Below are 18417 nucleotides of genomic sequence, written 5' to 3'. Positions count from 1 at the left end.
GATTCTCCTGCCTCAGCCTCCCAAGTAGCTGGGATTACAGGCCTGAGCCACCACGCCCAGCTAATGTTTATATTTTTTGTAGAGACGGGGTTTGGCCATGTTGGTCAGGCTGGTCTTGAACTCCTGACCTCAGGTGATCCACCCACCCACCCACCTTAACCTCTCCAAGTACTGGGATTACAGGCATGAGCCACCGCACCCCACCTGCATTTTCTTAATATGTTTCCATAAATGACTTAAATATTTTCATATCTCTATTTTACATCTCTTCACTTCAGAGCCGGCTATTTTTCTTTCCATCCCATCTCCTTGTCTCTCCAACATACTGAAATTATTTTCCGGTGTTTTTTCTTTTTTTTTCCAGTAGGGCCTCAAATAATAGTCATAAAATATTTTCCACACCATCAAAATAAATCCAAATTGTAGGCAAATTGATTTTATCTTGTTGTTTTTCTTCTTGAGAAATTATTCTCTAGTTCAAAATTATCCCAGTTTAACAACCCACTAAGGTAAAACAGAATGGTCCAAATAAATGGAAGCTTCTTCATCTATGTAGGATTTCCACTATTTTTAGATGAGAGAATTGGATATTTAATGAAAACTAAGTATCACAAAAACTTTAAAAAGAGGGAAAGTGCTTCTTTACAACCTTACTTTTGCACCCATCCTCCAAACAAAATAATAAATAAAAAGAAGGCATTTGCTATCACCAGCAATTCAAGTCCTTGTTGGTGCTTTAAATAGTAAGTCAAGGAGTTTAACTGGAAGAAAAAAAAAAAAAGCCGGCAGGGCGCGGTGGCTCACGCCTGTAATCCCAACACTTTGGGAGGCCGAGGTGGGCGGATCACCGTAGGTCAGGAGTTCGAGACCAGCCTGCCCACCATGGCGAAACCCCGTCTCTACTAAAAATACAAAAAATTAGCCTGCGTGGTGGCTGGCGCCTGTAATCCCAACTCCTCAGAAGGCTAAGGCAGGAGAATCGCTTGAAACCGGGAGGTGGAGGTTGCAGTGAGCCGAGATCGCGTTAATGCATTCCAGCCTGGGCGACAAGAGCGAATTTTCGTCTCAAAAAAAAAAAAAAGCCAGAAACAATTTCTAAAAATGATATTTAATGTTCTTTTTTCAGCGCTCCTGGCAGTTTCTAGGACACAATAGGTATTCAACAAGCTCTTGTTCATGTTTACCTTTAAAAATCTCCCTCCGTTATATTAAGTATATTTTTCCTTTCCTACTTTTTTCATTTTGAAGTACTTTGGAGGCAAGATGATGGACTAGATAGCTCTTAACCCTCACAAGGCTAGGTCCCATTTTTCTAGAATATTACATGAAAGAGGCGAATTTCAAGGACTTCTAAATGAGTCTTTGCGTGAAAGATTCCGCTCTAGCAACTTTAAGCCATTTTGGATTCTGAAAACACCGCAACATTTCACAACTGCGCATGCGTGATTTGAAAGCGGCCGAGCGCTTGATGCTTACGTATCGAGAAAGGGGCGGGTCATTATCTTTAGCGGACCACTGAAAAACCTCCAGATTATCCTTTTTCTATTGGCTGACGGGGGCCAATTAGAAATGAACCTTCTTTTAGCGGGCGTGTAGCGCTAGCGCGCTGTGACGTACTGTGTGTGGGCCGCCCGGCAGGGCTGACCTAAACCAATGAGGAAAGGCAAGGGGCCGATTTGCCTGTTCTCACGCCCCACCCTCAGACCCAGCCAGAGCAAAGTTTCGCTTATACAAGGGAGAGAAGCGAACATGGCAGCGCGTTGGTCGTTTTGGTGTGTTTCTGCGACAATGGCAGTGGCGCTGTTCATAGTTTACGACGTTCCCTCGGCCTCTGCCCAAAGAAAGAAGGAGGTGAGGACGCGGTTTCCAGCAACACGGGCTTTTCCGAATGACTGGGGCTTGAGAGAGTCTGTTCGCCTCTTCCCACCCCCTTTCCCTGCCGCTTCTTTGCCTTTGGTGGCTTCAATTCCGCGGTTTTCGGAGTTGCAATTCGTGAGAGAAGGAACTGTAACTCTTCATCTTCCGGCGATGTAGAGTCTGAGTGTGGGGTAGGGTAGGTGACAGCTCGGCTTCTATAGGCTTGTGAACGTGCATACCTATGAGTTTTGATACTTTTGAGTGTGGGCCCCATCAGGTGTTGGGGATGGGGAGGGAGTTCGACTTTAGCTCCCGGGAGTAGATTGAGAGTCTTTCTACTGTTGGCAGATGTAACTCCCTGAATGGTGTACAAGAGTTCTCTATTTTGTAGCATTTTCATTTCAGGAGTGAGACCAAAGAGTGAAATTATGCCAAGAATACAATTGTTTCAAAGCAATTTACCAAATTGGAAGTTCCTAACCATTTTTAATCATTCCATAAATATAAACATGCTAGGCAATGTCTAGGTGCTTGGTATACATAAATGAACAAAACTAAGATCTTATGGAATTTATAGGCTTTGGGAAGTGGAGGAGATACAATATTCTCTTCTCACCATTAAGCAATCCAAATAGAGGAAGTTTAACATTGTGTTTTCAAACCTTTGTGATTTGGAGTCATATATTCCTAGAACTTTAAGACTACTAGCAATTATTTATACCCTCTTATTTTATAGACAAGAAAAATAGTCTTAAATTTAGAAAATTTAACAAGGACTTAAACCCCACGTCAGTCATTCTAATGCTATTTCCTGTACATTCTGTGCATCCTCTAATACAGAAAAACTGTACGCATACTTTACAAATACCTGTTAAGCACTTCAGACACTTGTCTACTTGAGCTGAATTAAGGAAGAAATAAGTTATCTTCTCTATGTTCCTAAGTATTTGTACTATTCCATAAGAAGAAAAACTCGGTGGCTCACGCTTGTAATCCCAGCACTTTGGGAGGCCGAGACGGGTGGATCACGAGGTCAAGAGATCGAGACCATCCTGGTCAACATGGTGAAACCCCGTCTCTACTAAAAATACAAAAATTAGCTGGGCATGGTGGCGCACGCCTGTAGTCCCAGCTACTCGGGAGGCTGAGGCAGGAGAATTGCCTGAACCCAGGAGGCGGAGGTTGGGGTGAGCCGAGATCGCGCCATTGCACTCCAGCCCGGGCAAAAAAAGCCAAACTCCTTCTCAAAAAAAAAAAAAAAAAAAAAAAAAAGAAGAAAAACTAAGCTAGGAAATTAAACATAACTGTGAGTTACTTATTAGATTGGCAAATAGTACAATAAAAACATATAGTTGTCAAAAGTACCATGAAGTGAGCAGGCTCAGACACTGAAACTAGAAATTGATGTCCTTCTTTGGGAGGATTCTAAGCTGTTGGTATGTGGAAAGCAAGATGCAGAGCAATGCATAATTTTATGTCTTAGAAGCTTTTTATGTTAAAAACAACAGCATCCCTTATATATAAGTATATGTGTATGTAAGGATACATGACAATCCCTTAACAGTGGCTATCTCTGGGCAGTTGGGATTCTTGATGAGGGGAACGTTTTCACTTTCTACCTTATATTCTGGTATTGCTGGTAATACCTGAATTTCTACAAAGACTGCTTCTTCTTTTTTTTTTTTTTTTTTTTTTCCAAATACAGGGTCTTGCTGTGTTGCCCAGGCTAGAGTTCAGTGGCAGGATCATAGCTCACTGCAGCCTCGACTTCTTGGGCTCTAATGATCCTCCCACCTCCACCTCCACCTCCCGAATATCTGGGACTACAGGCATGTGCCACAACATCCCCAGCTACTTTTTAATTTTTTTTGTGGAGACGGAGTCTCTCTGTGTTGCCAGGCTAGTCTCGAACTCCTGGGCTCAAGTGATGCTTCTGCCTTGGCCTCCCAAAGTGTTGGGATTATAGTGCGAGCCACTGTGCCTGCTCCACTTACTCTTTTTGATTAAAAAGTGAAGGCTTTCGGCTGGGTGCCTGTAATCCCAGCACTTGGAGAGGCCAAGGTGGGCGCATTACAAGGTAAGGAGATCGAGACCAGCCTGGTCAACATGGTGAAACCCCATCTCTACTAAAGATACAAAACATTAGCTGGGCATGGTGGCGCGCACCTCTAATCCCAGCTACTCTGGAGCCTCAAGCAGGAGAATGCTTGAACCTGGGAGGTGGAGGCTGCAGTGAGAGATCGCGTCATTGCACTCCATCCTGGGCAACAGGGCAAGACTCTTGTCTCAACCAAAAAAAAAAAAAAAAAGTGAAGGCTTTTTAAAACTTAGCATTTCTACTAGTGAAATTATATTTATTCATTGACTCTCTCACTGAACTGGAAGCAGAAGGGCCTAGCCAAAAATAGATTAATGCCGTTTTTTTTTTTTTTTTTTTTTGAGACGGAGTTTTGCTCTTGTTACCCAGGCTGGAGTGCAATGGCGCGATCTCGGCTCACCGCAACCTCCGCCTCCTGGGTTCAGGCAATTCTCCTGCCTCAGCCTCCTAAGTAGCCGGGATTACAGGCACGCGCCACCATGCCCAGCTAATTTTTTGTATTTTTAGTAGAGACGGGGTTTCACCATGTTGACCAGGATGGTCTCGATCTCTTGACCTCGTGATCCACCCTCCTCGGCCTCCCAAAGTGCTGGGATTACAGGCTTGAGCCACCGCGCCCGGCAGATTAATTTTTTTTTAAAGAAATCAGCACTGAGTTGTAAACTTTAGTCAATATGGTGAATTTTATGTTATGTGAATTTTATATTAAGGCAATAAATTACATGCCTTCCTTGATCTTTCTGTACTCTCTTGGCAGTGCGTTCACCTTTTTCATGCATGTACAGGACTTAAGTGAGAATATCTTCCTTCTCTCTTACCCCACCCTTTCATTCACCTGAAGATTCCTACTCTTCAAATCTTACCTCAAACTGTATCTTCTTTCTCCCTTGGCTAAGTTTTCTTGGGGCCTCCATGTGAATTGAAATGAATTCAGCACATCAGATTGTCACTGTAGGTATGTATGTATTTATTTTGAGACAGGGCCTCTTGCACAGGCTGCATGCTGTACAGTGGCACTATAATGACTCACTGCAGCCTCGACTTCCTGGGGTCATGTGATCCTCCCACCTTGGCCTCCCAAAATGCTAAGATTATAGGAGTGAGCCTGTGTGCCTGACATGTGTTGTCCTTGTTTATAGGCCAGTCTTTGCCATAACACTGTAAGCATCTTGAATGCAGAAACTTCTTAATTTTTCTTTCCGTCACAGCCAGCATTGTCTGTCAAAATGTCCTCAACAAACATTGAATTAACTATATACTTACATAAAATCAGGAATCTGTTCTTTCTTTTTTAAAAAAAAAAATTTATATATATATATATATAAATTTTTTTTTGAAACAGGGTCTCACTCTGTTGCCAAGGCTGGAGTGTAATGACACAATCATGGCTCAGTACAGCCTTATGACCTTCCCGGGCTCAGGTGATCCTCCTACCTAAGCCTCCTCAACTGGGACTACAGGCATGTGTCACCATACCTAATTAATTTTTGCATTTTTTATAGAGATGGGGTTTCGCCATGTTGTTCAGGCTGGCCTTGAACTTCTGGGTTCAAGTGATCTACCCACCTCAGCCTCCCAAAGTGCTGGGATTACAGGCATGAGCCACTGTGTTCAGCCAGGAATCTGTTCGTTCAGTTGTAGGTTTTCTTAGATTTCACAATGTAAAATTGGATTTTTCTTATCAGTAAGCATGGAATTTATATAGGTTGCTAAAGATGTTTAAGTTTTTTACTCCTCTCTCTGAGAATGGTTTAGGCTGTTTTTAAAAAGATTACTGTGATACTCCTTAGACACAGTTTCAAAATAGGGTGTTCTGTTGCAGAACATTTTTTTGTCAGTTTTTGAAAACATTATTTTAAAAAATTCCACATCTACTGTAGTAAATTTGACTTTATATAATAGGGTAATGTGTGATCTTAACATCTATCTTTTTTTGCTGGGTGCAGTGGCTCATGCCTGTAATCCCAGCATTTTGGGAGGCCGATGCAGGTGGATCACTTGAGGTCAAGAGTTCAAGACCAGGCTTGTCAAGATGGTGAAACCCCATCTCTACTAAAAATATAAAAAAATGAGCCGACCATGGTTGGTCATGCCTGTGGTCCCAACTACTCAGGAGGCTGACGCATGAGAATTGCTTGAATGATAGAGCAAGACTCTGTCTCAAAAAAAAAGAAAAAAAAAACTTTTTTTTTTTTTTTTTTTTTTTTTTAAGACGGGGTTTCACTATGTTGGTCAGGCTGGTCTTGAACTCCCGACCTCAGGTGATCCGCCCACCTTGGCCTCCAAAGTGCTTGGATTACAGGCATGAGCCACCACGCCCGGCCAAAAAAATCTATGCTTTTTAAAAGATACCTCCCCTAAATGAATATGATTAAAAATCACTCAAGTTCCTCATAGTTGTCTATTGGTAAACGGAATGCTGCCCTGCTTATTATTTATACCTTTAACAGTGTTTTCATTGAAATGTGGACTTATTATTCTCCTTTTTAAATTTTTAAAAATGTTTTGTAGAGACACAGTCTCACTATGTTGACCAGGCTGGTTTCAAACTCCTGGCCTCCAGCAGTCCTCCTGCTTTGGCCTCCTAAAGTGCCAGAATTATAGATGTGAGCCACTGAGCCCAGCAATTTATTCACTGATATTTATCAAATGCCTTCTACCTGTCAGACACCATAGTTTACACTCATTATCTATAATCCACACATTAACATTACAGAGGAAGTATTAACCCCTTTTGAAAGACAAGGGGCGGTGGCTCAAGCCTGTAATCCCAGCACTTTGGGAGGCCGAGGCGGGTGGATCACGAGGTCAAGAGATCGAGACCATCCTGGTCAACATGGTGAAACCCCGTCTCTACTAAAAATACAAAAATTAGCTGGGCATGGTGGTGCGTGCCTGTGATCCCAGCTACTCAGGAGGCTGAGGCAGGAGAATTGCCTGAACCCAAGAGGCGGAGGTTGCGGTGAGCCGAGATCGCGCCATTGCACTCCAGCCTGGGTAACATGAGTGAAACTCCGTCTCAAAAAAAAAAAAAGAAAGACAAGAGGACTGGCCAGACATGGTGGCTTATGCCTGTAATCCAAGAACTTTGGAAGACTGAGGTGGGAGGATTGTTTAAGGCCAAGAGTTTGAGACCAGCCTGAGCCTACACACACACACACACACACACACACACACACACACACACACACGCACAGTTATATTACATATGTAATATACATACATATGTATACATTTTTTACATGTATATGTAAAAGAAAGATGAGGAAACTGACAGTAAGCAAGAGGGAGGTGTTGAGGGCTTGCTCAGAGAAGCACAGCTCTAAGAAACTGAGCTGGGATCCCACACTGGTTTGTTTAGTTCCGAAGCTCATGTTTTCTGCTAGGCAACAAAGGCTTGTATTTGCAGTGACTGGTTTTTATTTATTTATTTATTTATTTATTTATTTATTTATTGAGACGGAGTCTCACTGTGTTGCCCAGGCTGGAGTGCGGTGGCATGATCTCGGCTCACTGCAACCTCTGCCTCCTGGGTTCAAGCGATTCTCCTGTCTCGGCCTCCTGAGTAGCTGGGATTACAGGCAAGCACCACCATGCCTGGCTAATTTTTATATTTTTAGTAGAGATGGGGTTTCACCATGTTTGTCAGGCTGGTCTCGAACTCCTGACCTTGTGATCTGCCCACCTCGGCTTCTCAAAGTGCTGGGATTACAGGCGTGAGCCACCGCACGTGGTGACTGGTTTTATTTTTATGGTAAATCCTTTCCCTCTATTGTGGAAGGGAAGTTGTTCTTCCACGTATTTGGTGTTATCTTAGAGAGGCAGCATGATAAAAATGAAAGATTGTGGTCTTTGATAAAATTATTCATATCCCTTTACTTCTGGAAATCTAATAATAGAGAAATAATATGAAATATGGAAAGTGATCAACATACAATGCATACTGAACCATAATAGAAAATGGTCATCATAATGCTAGGATGGCAGATAGGTCTCCCTCCTCAGTTTTCCAAAAAAGTCTTTTAAAGAGGATATGCTTTAATCCACCCCCAATTATCTTTAACAAGTTATTCTGAGTGTCATTTTCCTCATCACAATGGAAAAAACACTGATTTGTTTGGCTGTTGTGATAATTAAATGAGATGAGGGCTGTAAAGTGCCTAACGCAGTACCTGGCATATAGAAGATGTTAGGTAAATGTTAAAAAAAAAACTGCTTTTAGAACTGACATGTGAAAGCGTCACATGTGCAAAAAACCCTGCAGTTCTCTAGAAAATATCTGATTACAGAGAAATAGGCTTAGTAGCAGTTTCAAAACAAATAAATGGAGACACCACCAAAAAATTAAAAACTAAGGAAAGGAGACAATGATAGGTTTTGGCCCTATCCAGTAAGTCAGTGGACTGATAATGGAGCAGATAGCATTTAAGGATTAAAAATGCTTACTTCTCTGTTGACTGTCTTCTTCAGTAATTGTCTGCCAGTTATATTTCCAAAAATGTTCCAGATCTCTTAAGGAGGGAGTTGGAAATGTATACCTTAACTAAGAATTCGTTTCATTTTACTAACAGCTGAAGACTGGTAGATGATTAGAAAAGCTGAAAGTATGAAGAATTTTTATGAATAAACCCTAATGGTTAGAACAAAGACACAGATAAGTTTTGGGAATACTATTCAGCCATAAAAAAGAATGAGTTCCTGTCATTTGCAACATGAATGGAACTGGATGTTGTTAGGCTAAGTGAAGTAAGCCAAGCACAGAAAGACAAACATTACTTGTTCTCACTTATTTGTGGGAGCTAAAAATCGAAACACTTGAACTCATGGAGATAGAAGGTAGAATGATGACTACCAGAAGCTGGGGGTGGTGAGGGGAGGTGGGGATTCTTTATGAGTACAAAAAAAATAGAATGAATAAGACCTACTATTTGATAGCACAACAGAATGACTATAGTCAATAATAATCGTAGATTTAAAAAAATAAAGAGTATAAATTGGATCGTTTGTAATATAAAGGATAAATCCTTGAGGAGATGGATATGTCACTTTACATGATATGATGAGTACACATTTTGTGCTTGTATCAAAACATCTCATGTGCTTCATGAATATATACACCTACTATGTACCCACAAAAATTTAAATTTAAAAAGGAATGAGGCCAGGTACAGTGGCTTACACCTGTAATCCTAGCACTTTGGGAGGCTGAAGTGGGTGGATTGCTTGAGCCTAGGAGTTTGAGACAGCCTGGGCAACATGGCAAAACCTTGTCACTACCAAAAAAAAAAAAATTAGCTGAACATGGTGATGTGTGCCTGTAGTCCCAGCTACTAGGGAGGCTGAGATGGGAGGATCACATGAGCCTAGGAGGTCCAGGGTGCAGTGATCCAAGATGTGCCACTGTACTGGGTGACAGAGCCAGACCCTGTCCCAAAATAATAATAATAACATAGTAGTATATTTTAAAATAATTAAAAGTATAATTGGATGCTTTGTAACACCAAGGATAAATTCTTGAGGGCATGGACACCCCATTTAGCATGATGTGATTATTACGCAATGAATGCCTATATCAAAGTATCTCATGTACCCCATAAATATGTACACCTACAAAAATTTTTTTAAGAAATACACTTTTGAAGGCCGGGTGCGGTGGCTCAAGCCTGTAATCCCAGCACTTGGGGAGGCCGAGGCGGGTGGATCACGAGGTCAAGAGATCGAGACCATCCTGGTCAACAAGGTGAAACCTCGTCTCTACTAAAAATACAAAAATTAGCTGGGCATGCTGGTGCATGCCTGTAGTCCCAGCTACTCGGGAGGCTGAGGCCGGAGAATTGCTTGAACCCAGGAGGCGGAGGTTGCGGTGAGCCGAGATCACGCCATTGCACTCCAGCCTGGGCAACAACAGCAAAACTCCGTCTCAAAAAAAAAAAAAAGAAATACACTTTTGGGGAAAGGTGCATTTTAGAGGAATTCAGACTGGTAATACTTAGCTTTCTTGCTTCTGAAATTCAAAAGAAATTTGAATGGCAGGATCAGATTTTAGCTTTAAATCGTAATTAATAGATCCTATATTCCATTTTTGATGAGTGATACTTAGTGACAATAGGAAAATTTGTGGTATTAAAGCTTCAGCTACTTTGGTAGAGCTATAGAAATTAAATATTATGCAAACAGGTAAGATGAAATTAAACTGATGTCTCACTGCTCTTTCTTGGGCCTCTGAATCTCTTATAGTCATAGATTTTTATAACACTTGATTACTACAAATAGGATTAAAGACATTGACTTCTAGTAGTGAGGTGATTTTTTTTTAGACATATTAAAATGTTTCAAGAGAAGAGAAAGACTTTAAACATACTTTACTTTGTTGGTAATTATTTCAGTTGGGAGTATTATTGCTATTTTTGTTTTATTTGAATGGTAGAAAATAGACTAATATATGCCAAGGAGAAGGAGAAAAATAAATTGATTGTGAATATCTTATAAATCTAATGTGTTTTTTCATAGTAATCCTGTAATTTGATTTATAAAAAATATATCCAATACAAGGCTGGGCGCAGTGGCTAACGCCTGTAATCCCAGCACTTTGGGAGGCTGAGGTGGGTGGATCACGAGGTTAGGAGTTCAAGACCAGCCTGGCCAAGATGGTCAAACCCCATCTCTACTAAAAATACAAAGTTATCCAGGCTTGGTGGCAGGTGCCTATAACTCCAGCTACTCGGAAGGCTGAGGCAGAGCATTGCTTCAACCTGGGAGGCGGATGTTGCAGTCAGCCAAGATTATGCCATTGCACTCAAGCTTGGGCGACAGAGCAAGACTCCATCTCAAAAAAAAAAAAAAAAAATTATCTTTATAGATACACATATATATATCTATTTATCACTAAATCTTTCTTATATATCCAATACAAATTAAAAGCTTTGGATCGGTATGTTTTCTTGAATGTTTAAAAACCATTAGTCGAGGCCAGGCACAGTGGCTCACGCCTGTAATCATAGCACTTTGGGAGGCCGAGTTGGGTGGAACACCTGAGGTCAAGAGTTCAAGACCAGTTTGGCCAACATGGTGAAATCCTGTCTCTACTAAAAACACAAAAGTAAGCCGGGTGTGGCGGTGTGCGCCTGCAGTCCCAGCTACCCAGGAGGCTGAGGCACGAGAATCGCTTGAACCCAGGAGGTGGAGGTTGCAGTAAGGCATGATCGAGCCACTGCACTCCAGCCTGGGTGACAGGGCTAGACTCCATCTCCAAAAACTATTAGGGGAAAAAGTATTTTCATTAAGAGTTGTTTACAAATTAATTGCTTTTTTGGAGTTGCTGAGTAGTTCACTTAATAAACCTCTTATCGCCAGGCGCGGTGGCTCAAGCCTGTAATCCCAGCACTCTGGGAGGCCGAGGCGGGTGGATCACGAGGTCAAGAGATCGAGACCATCCTGGTCAACATAGTAAAACCCCGTCTCTACTAAAAATACAAAAAATTAGCTGGGCATGGTGGTGCGTGCCTGTAATCCCAGCTACTCAGGAGGCTGAGGCAGGAGAATTGCCTGAACCCAGGAGGCGGAGGTTGCGGTGAGCCGAGATCGCGCCATTGCACTCCACCCTGGGTAACAAGAGCAAAGCTCTGTCTCAAAAAAATCAATAAAAGCGAAAACAACAAAAACCTCTTATCTTTACCTGTTATAGTCTTTGGAAGATGTGTTTCTTCCTAATAATTTTCAAGTATTCGTAGAATGACCTGAAAGACACAGATGAAATTTTTAACTTTTCCATTTGAAGGCTGTGACTTTGGAAGATAAAGGGAGTATCTAGAAAATGAATAGTGGGATTTAGTGTAGTGGCAATAGAGGGACAAAATTTTTATTTCTGAACCATGCCTTTCCATACCCAAATAATGGGCTCTTGACAAAGAGTGAGAGGCACCGCTAGGAAAATGCTTTTTTTTTTCGAGACAGAATTTTGCTCTGTCGCCCAGGCTAGAGTGCAGTGTTGCTGTCTCGGCTCACTCCAATCTCCACCTCCAGTGTTCAAGTGATTCTCTTGCCTCAGCCTCCCGAGTGGCTGGGATTACAGACACCAGCATGCCCAGCTAATTTTTGTATTTTTGTAGAGCTGGGGTTTTACCATGTTGGCCAGGCTGGTCTTGAACTCCTGACCTCAGGTGATCCACCTGCCTTGGCCTCCCAAAGTGCTGGGATTACAGGCATGAGCCATCATGCCCGGCAGAAAAAGCTTCTTTAGGAATAGAGATTTACCATGGTCAAGAAACCTTTCAATTCAAATTTGAAGAAATTCCTGGCCACACACAGTGGCTCATGCCTGTAATCCCAACACTTTGGGAAGGCCAAAGTGGGAGAATTGCTTGAGCCCAGGAATTTAAGACCAGCCTGGGCTACATAGCAAGACCCTGTCTCTGCAAAAAAAATTAAAGAAAATAACCAAGCATGGTAGCATGTACCTGTGGTCCTAGCTACTCAGGAGGCGGAGGCAGGAGGATCATTTGAGCCCAGGAGTTCGAGGCTGCAGTGAGGTAACAGTCATACCACTGCATTCCAGACTGTGTGAAAGAATGAGACTCTGTCTCTACATTGAAACGAGAGAGAGGAAACAAGAAATTCCTTTATAAATCTATTAACTAGAGAAGACAAAATAGAAAGCCAGTGAAGGAAGTGTCTAAGAAGTATTAGGACATTATATTTAAGTAGAATATCACATTCTTCAACTGTTCCAGAAGGATCAGGGGATGATTTATTATTAGAAATGATATGTTTTGGCCAGGTGCAGTGGCTCACGCCTGTAATCCCTGCACTTTGGGAGGCCCGAGGCAGGTGGATCACCTGAGGTCAGGAGTTCGAGACCAGCCTGGCCAAAATGATGAAACCCTGTCTCTACTAAAAATACAAAAAAATTAGCTGGGCATGGTGGCACGTGCCTGTAATCCCAGCTACTCAGGAGGCTGAGGTAGGAGAATCAATTGAACCCGGGAGGCAGAGGTTGCAGTGAGTCAAGATCACACCACTGTACTCCAGCCTGGACAACAAGAGAAAAACTCTATCTCAAAAAAAAAAAAAAGAAAAGAAAAAGAAACAAAAAGAAATGGCATATTTTTTTTCCTGTTCTTTATTATTTGATTCACTTGATGTTTATTTGATTTTCCTTTGCTATCCATAGAAATTTATATAACAGGCCGGGCGCGGTGGCTCAAGCCTGTAATCCCACCACTTTGGGAGGCCGAGGCGGGTGGATCACGAGGTCAAGAGATCGAGACCATCCTGGTCGACATGGTGAAACCCCGTCTCTACTAAAAATACAAAAAACTAACTGGGCATGGTGGTGTGTGCCTGTAATCCCAGCTACTCAGGAGGCTGAGGCAGGAGAATTGCCTGAACCCAGGAGGCGGAGGTTGCGGTGAGCCGAGATCGCGCCATTGCACTCCAGCCTGGGTAACAAGAGCAAGACTCCGTCTCAAAAAAAAAAAAAAGAAGAAATTTATGTAACATATAGTCCTATCCCATAAGAATCAGATTGTAGAACTGTCATTCTCAAACTTCAGTGTATATAATGTGTACATGTTAAAATTCAATATTCTTGAAACCTACCCTAGACCTACTGAATCAAATGTATTGGGGGGGATAAAAACTAGAAATATGCATTTTTTTAAAAGATGGAGTCTAACTATATTGCTCAGGCTAGAGTGCAGTGGCTATCACCAGGTGCCATCGTAGTGCACTACAACCTCAAATTCCTGCGCTCAAATGATGCTTCTACCTCAGCCTCCTGAGTAGGCGGAATTACAGGCCCACACCACTGTAAGTGGCCAGAAGTCTGCATGGTTTTTTTTTTTATTATTTTATAAAATAGAAACAGCCTCACTGTGTTGCCCAGGCTGCTCTTGAACTCCTGAGCTCAAGCGGCCTCCCAAAGTGCTAGGATTACAGGCGTGAGCCACCGTGCCCAGCCAAATTCTGCATTTTTTTTTTTTTTTTTTTTTTTTAAAGAGAACTGGGTCTCGCTATATTGCCCAGGCAAGCCTTGAACTCCTGGGCTTAAGCTATCCTCCCACCTCTGCTTCCCTGAGAGCTGGGATTACAGGCGTGAGCCACATCACCCAGCAAAAAGTCTGCATTTTTAACAAGCTCCTTTATACCAACCACACTTTGAGAAACACAGGTTTAAAAAGTTTATTATCTATTATGATAAAGGCTTGCTCTAGGAAGCTTTGGTTTACTTTCTTTGTCACTAAATCTTTCTTTTATGTTGTATTCTGATCAGTAATGATTTTTAAAGATTTTCGAATACATAAAAATAAGATTATAAAAATGTAAATTCTTTTCAGTTCAAAACAGTTGTTTTTGAGCTAGGCATGGTGGTTTGAGCCTGTAATTCCAGCCACTCAAGAGGATAAGGTAGGAGGATCTATTGGGGCCGGGAGTTCGAGACCAGCCTGAGCAACGTAGCAAAACCCCATCTCTAAAAGAGTTTTTAAAAATTAGCTAGGCATGGTGGTGCATACGTGTAGTCCCAGTTATTTGGGAGGCTGAGATGGGAGGACCACTTAACCCCAGGATTTTGAGGTTTCAGTGAGCTATGATCACACCACTGCACTCCAGTTTGGGTGACAAAGTGAGACCCTGTCTCCCTCTTTTTTTTAGGAACAATATTGTGGGAGTGGGGTGATTTTGGTCCCCAGGAGATATTTGGCAATGTCTGGAGATATTTTTGGTTGTTGCAGCTGGGAGAGGAGGGTGCTACTGGCATCCAGTGAGTAGAAGCCAGTGATGCTGCTCAACATCCTACAGTGCGCAGACAGGATCACTCCTCACAACAATTATTTGGCCCAAGATGTCAGTAGTGTTGCTGTTGACAAACCCTAGTTTAGAATGATCATGGCCTGTTTGAATTTCTATCTCAGTATTTTACTAACTGTGGCATTTTGGGCAAGTTAATTAACCTCTCCAATCTTGTTTTCTCAACAGATAAGTGAATGTAAAAAGAGTATTTTTAAAAGTGTTTTTAAATTTTTTATTTTATTTTTTATTTTTTTTGTATTTTTAAATTGTTTTAAAAATTGAACTAAATTATATACTCTATAAAGCAAGAAGCCACTGCCTGACACATGCTAGACATTCCAAATAGTAGCTGCTATTTTCTCCATAAAACCAATTCAAGAGAGGCTTGCTTTAGGATATCTTAAAATATTAGATCATTGTGAATTAGGAGTATAATGTCTAATTATAATGTTCCAGGCTATGTTCATGTAATTTTATTGTTTAAGTTTTTTTGTTTTTTGAGACAGAGTCTCGCTCAGTCACCCAGGCTGGAGTGCTGTGGTGTGATCTCAGCTCACTGCAACCTCCACCTCCCAGTTCAAGTGATTCTCGTGTCTCAGCCTCCCGAGTAGCTAGGACTATAGGCATGTGCCACCACACCCAACTAATTTTTGTACTGTTAGTAGAGACAGGGTTTCACCATGTTGGATACGTTGTTCTCAAACTCCTGACCTCAAGTTACCTGCCTGCCTTGACCTCCCAAAGTGCAGGAATTACAGGCATGAGCCACCGTGTCCAGCCTGTAAAAGTTTAAAACTAATTCATTTGTTATGATCTGTCTTCGGTTCATTAATGAATCTAGTGGGGGCAAGGTGGCTTACGCCTGTAATCCCAGCACTTTGGGAGGCCAAGGATCCTTTGAGCTCAGGAGTTCAAGAGCAGCCTGGGCAACATGGTAAAACCCCATCCCTATAAAAATTAGTCGGGCATGGCAGTGCACACCTGTAGTCCCAGCTACTCGGGAAACTGATGTGGGAGAATCACGTGAGCCTGGGAGGTCGAGGCTGCAGTTAGCCAAGATCACACCACTGTACTCCAGCCTGGGCAACAGAGTGAGACCCTGTCACACACACACACAAAAAGAAACAAACAAAAAAATGAACTCAGAATATAATCTAATTGCCTCTGCATTAAGCAGTCTTTTGAAGTGATTTTGTTTTATAAGAGCCTGAGAAAAAATAATGTAATTCCTTTGAACTAATTTCTTCTACTTGATAATTATTTGGAGAAGAATAGCCAGAAGTCTGGTCTCTCCAGTCTGTTAATAAACAGGAAGAGGAATAATATATATATATTAGAGACAAGGTATTGCTCTGTTGTCCATGCTAGAGTTCAGTGACGTGTGATCATAGCTCACTACAGCCTCTAACTCCTGGGCTCAAGTGATCCTCCTGCCTCAGCCTCCTATCTAGGACTGCAGGCACATGCCACTACACCCGACCAATTTTACAATTTTATGTAGTAACTGGATCTCACTGTGTTGACTAGGCTGGTCTTGAACTCCAGGGTCTAAGCAGTCCTCATTCCTTGGCCTCCCAGAGTGCTGATATTATAGGCTTAAGCCACTACGCATGGCCATAAATTTTTTATGTAGACCTGCTTGAAAAAGTTTATTCAATAATTCTTGTGTAAGAAAACTCCACATATGTATAACTAATTCAAAAGACATGTTTTTTCTGTTGGCATGATTATGTATCTATATGGTTGAATAGAGATAGGAATATGTAAAACTGTGTAAATACCTGTTACTACTTCACACTTGTTTTTCTCAGCCCATATGGAATACGTAGTCACCCTGAATAAAATAGCCAAATCATATTTATATTTGCTGGTAACAGTCAAATTTAATTTGAAAATATGGCAAAAGTAATGATTGCTTTAAAATACAGAATGTGTATTTTAAAATGTGAACCCATATTGTCTGTGCTGTGAGAATCATTAAAGCAGTGTCAAGTAATAACAATTCATCTTGTTGGGAAAACTGAATAAATTTGATCTATGCAGTCTTTTTTTTTTTTTGAGACGGAGTTTCGCTCTTGTTACCCAGGCTGGAGTACAATGGCACGATCTCGGCTCACCACAACCTCCGCCTCCTGGGTTCAGGCAACTCTCCTGCCTCAGCCTCCCGAATAGCCGGGATTACAGGCACACACCACCATGCCCAGTTAATTTTTTGTATTTTTAGTAGAGACGGGGTTTCACCATGTTGACCAGGATGGTCTCAATCTCTTGACCTCGTGATCCACCCGCCTCGGCCTCCCAAAGTGCTGGATTACAGGCTTGAGCCACCGCGCCCGGCCTGATCTATGCAGTCTTAATTTAAATAAAATATACCCTACTCTTGACAATTACTGGTAACTAGTTCTGCTGAATTGATAAACTAGCAGCCTCCTGAGACTATCTTGATTACTACTTGCCTATTACCCTATCTTCCTCCTGGTTCACTCTCTCCCACAGTCTTTACCATCTACTTGTTTCGTTGTTCCACAGTCTTGTTAATTATTTGTTATAACCAATCTTTCTTTTTTTTCTTTTTTCTTTCTTTCTTTTTTTTTTTTTTTTTTTGAGATGGGAGTCCTACTCTGTCGCCCAGGCTGTAGTGCAGCGGCGCCATCTTGACTTACTGCAATCTCTGCCTCCCGGGTTCAAGTGATTCTAGTGCCTCTGCTTCCCGAGTAGCTGGGACTACAGGCACGTGCTACCACGCCTGGCTAACATTTGTGTTTTTAGTAGAAACAGAGTTTTGCCAAGTTATCCAGGCTGGTCTTGAACTCCTGACCTCAAGTAATCCACCTGCTTCAGCCTCCCAAAGTGCTGGGATTACAGGTGAGAGCCACCATGCCTGGCCTGTTAAACCAATCTTTCAAGAGTGTATATATTTTTCTGTGGGTTTAGAGTGTGTTTGGTTTCTCATGTGTGGCATATTCATTTTGTAGCTCTTACCAGAATTTTTTTGCATCTGCAACAAAACTAATTTTTATGTAGTCTTTTTTCCATCATTCTTAGAGATATACTTGGGACATAAAATTGTGTTCAGTATTAGATGAATTTGGTTATGCTTAAAGGCAAATCAGGCTGGGTGTGGTGGCTCACGCCTGTAATCACAGCACTTTGGGAGGCCGAGGCAAGTGGATCATTTGAGGCCAGGAGTTTGTGACCAGCCTGGCCAACATGGTGAAACCCCGTGTCTACTAAAAATACAAAAATTAGCCAGGATTGGTGATGTCTTCTTGTAATCCCAGCTACTTTGGAGGCTGAGACACGAGAATCACTTGAAACTGGGAGGCGGAGGTTGCAGTGAGCCCAGATTGTGCCACTGCACTTCACACTTCAACCTGGGTGACAGAGCGAGACTCTGTCTCAAAAAAAAAAAAAAAAAGAAAGAAACACAAAAGCAAATTATCCATTTTTAGAATCCATGTTACTTTCTAAAGTGAAAAAGTTCTGTTCCTACGTGTTTATGTGTGCAATTATCATTTATTTCTTACATGTTAATGTAAGCAAGTCAGTCAATTCCCAGTTAGATTTCATTAATTAGAAATTTAGTACACACTTACTGAGCGCCTGCCATATGGTAAAGAATTGTGGGCCGGGCGCGGTGGCTCAAGCCTGTAATCCCAGCACTTTGGGAGGCC

The 18417-nt window shown here is 41.8% G+C and overlaps 1 protein-coding gene across 1 annotated transcript in view; it reads left to right on the top strand.

The window, feature by feature from the left end:
* Nucleotides 1-1565: 1565 nt before the first annotated feature.
* Nucleotides 1566-18417, top strand: part of MAGT1 (magnesium transporter 1) — a 62179-nt gene continuing 45327 nt past the window's right edge. Inside the window, exon 1 of the mRNA XM_032251346.1 lies at nucleotides 1566-1851. Within this exon, the coding sequence (XP_032107237.1) occupies nucleotides 1654-1851 (198 nt within the window). The 5' untranslated portion in view covers nucleotides 1566-1653. The remainder of the gene's footprint in view (nucleotides 1852-18417) is intronic.

The sequence above is a fragment of the Sapajus apella genome, unplaced genomic scaffold, assembly GCF_009761245.1.
Source record: "Sapajus apella isolate SASKATOON/1434 unplaced genomic scaffold, GSC_monkey_1.0 scaffold75, whole genome shotgun sequence".
In the NCBI taxonomy this organism is placed as follows: domain Eukaryota; kingdom Metazoa; phylum Chordata; class Mammalia; order Primates; family Cebidae; genus Sapajus; species Sapajus apella.
The sequence above is the reverse complement of the archived record's forward strand: the minus strand, read 5'-3'. Positions and strand labels throughout refer to the sequence as shown.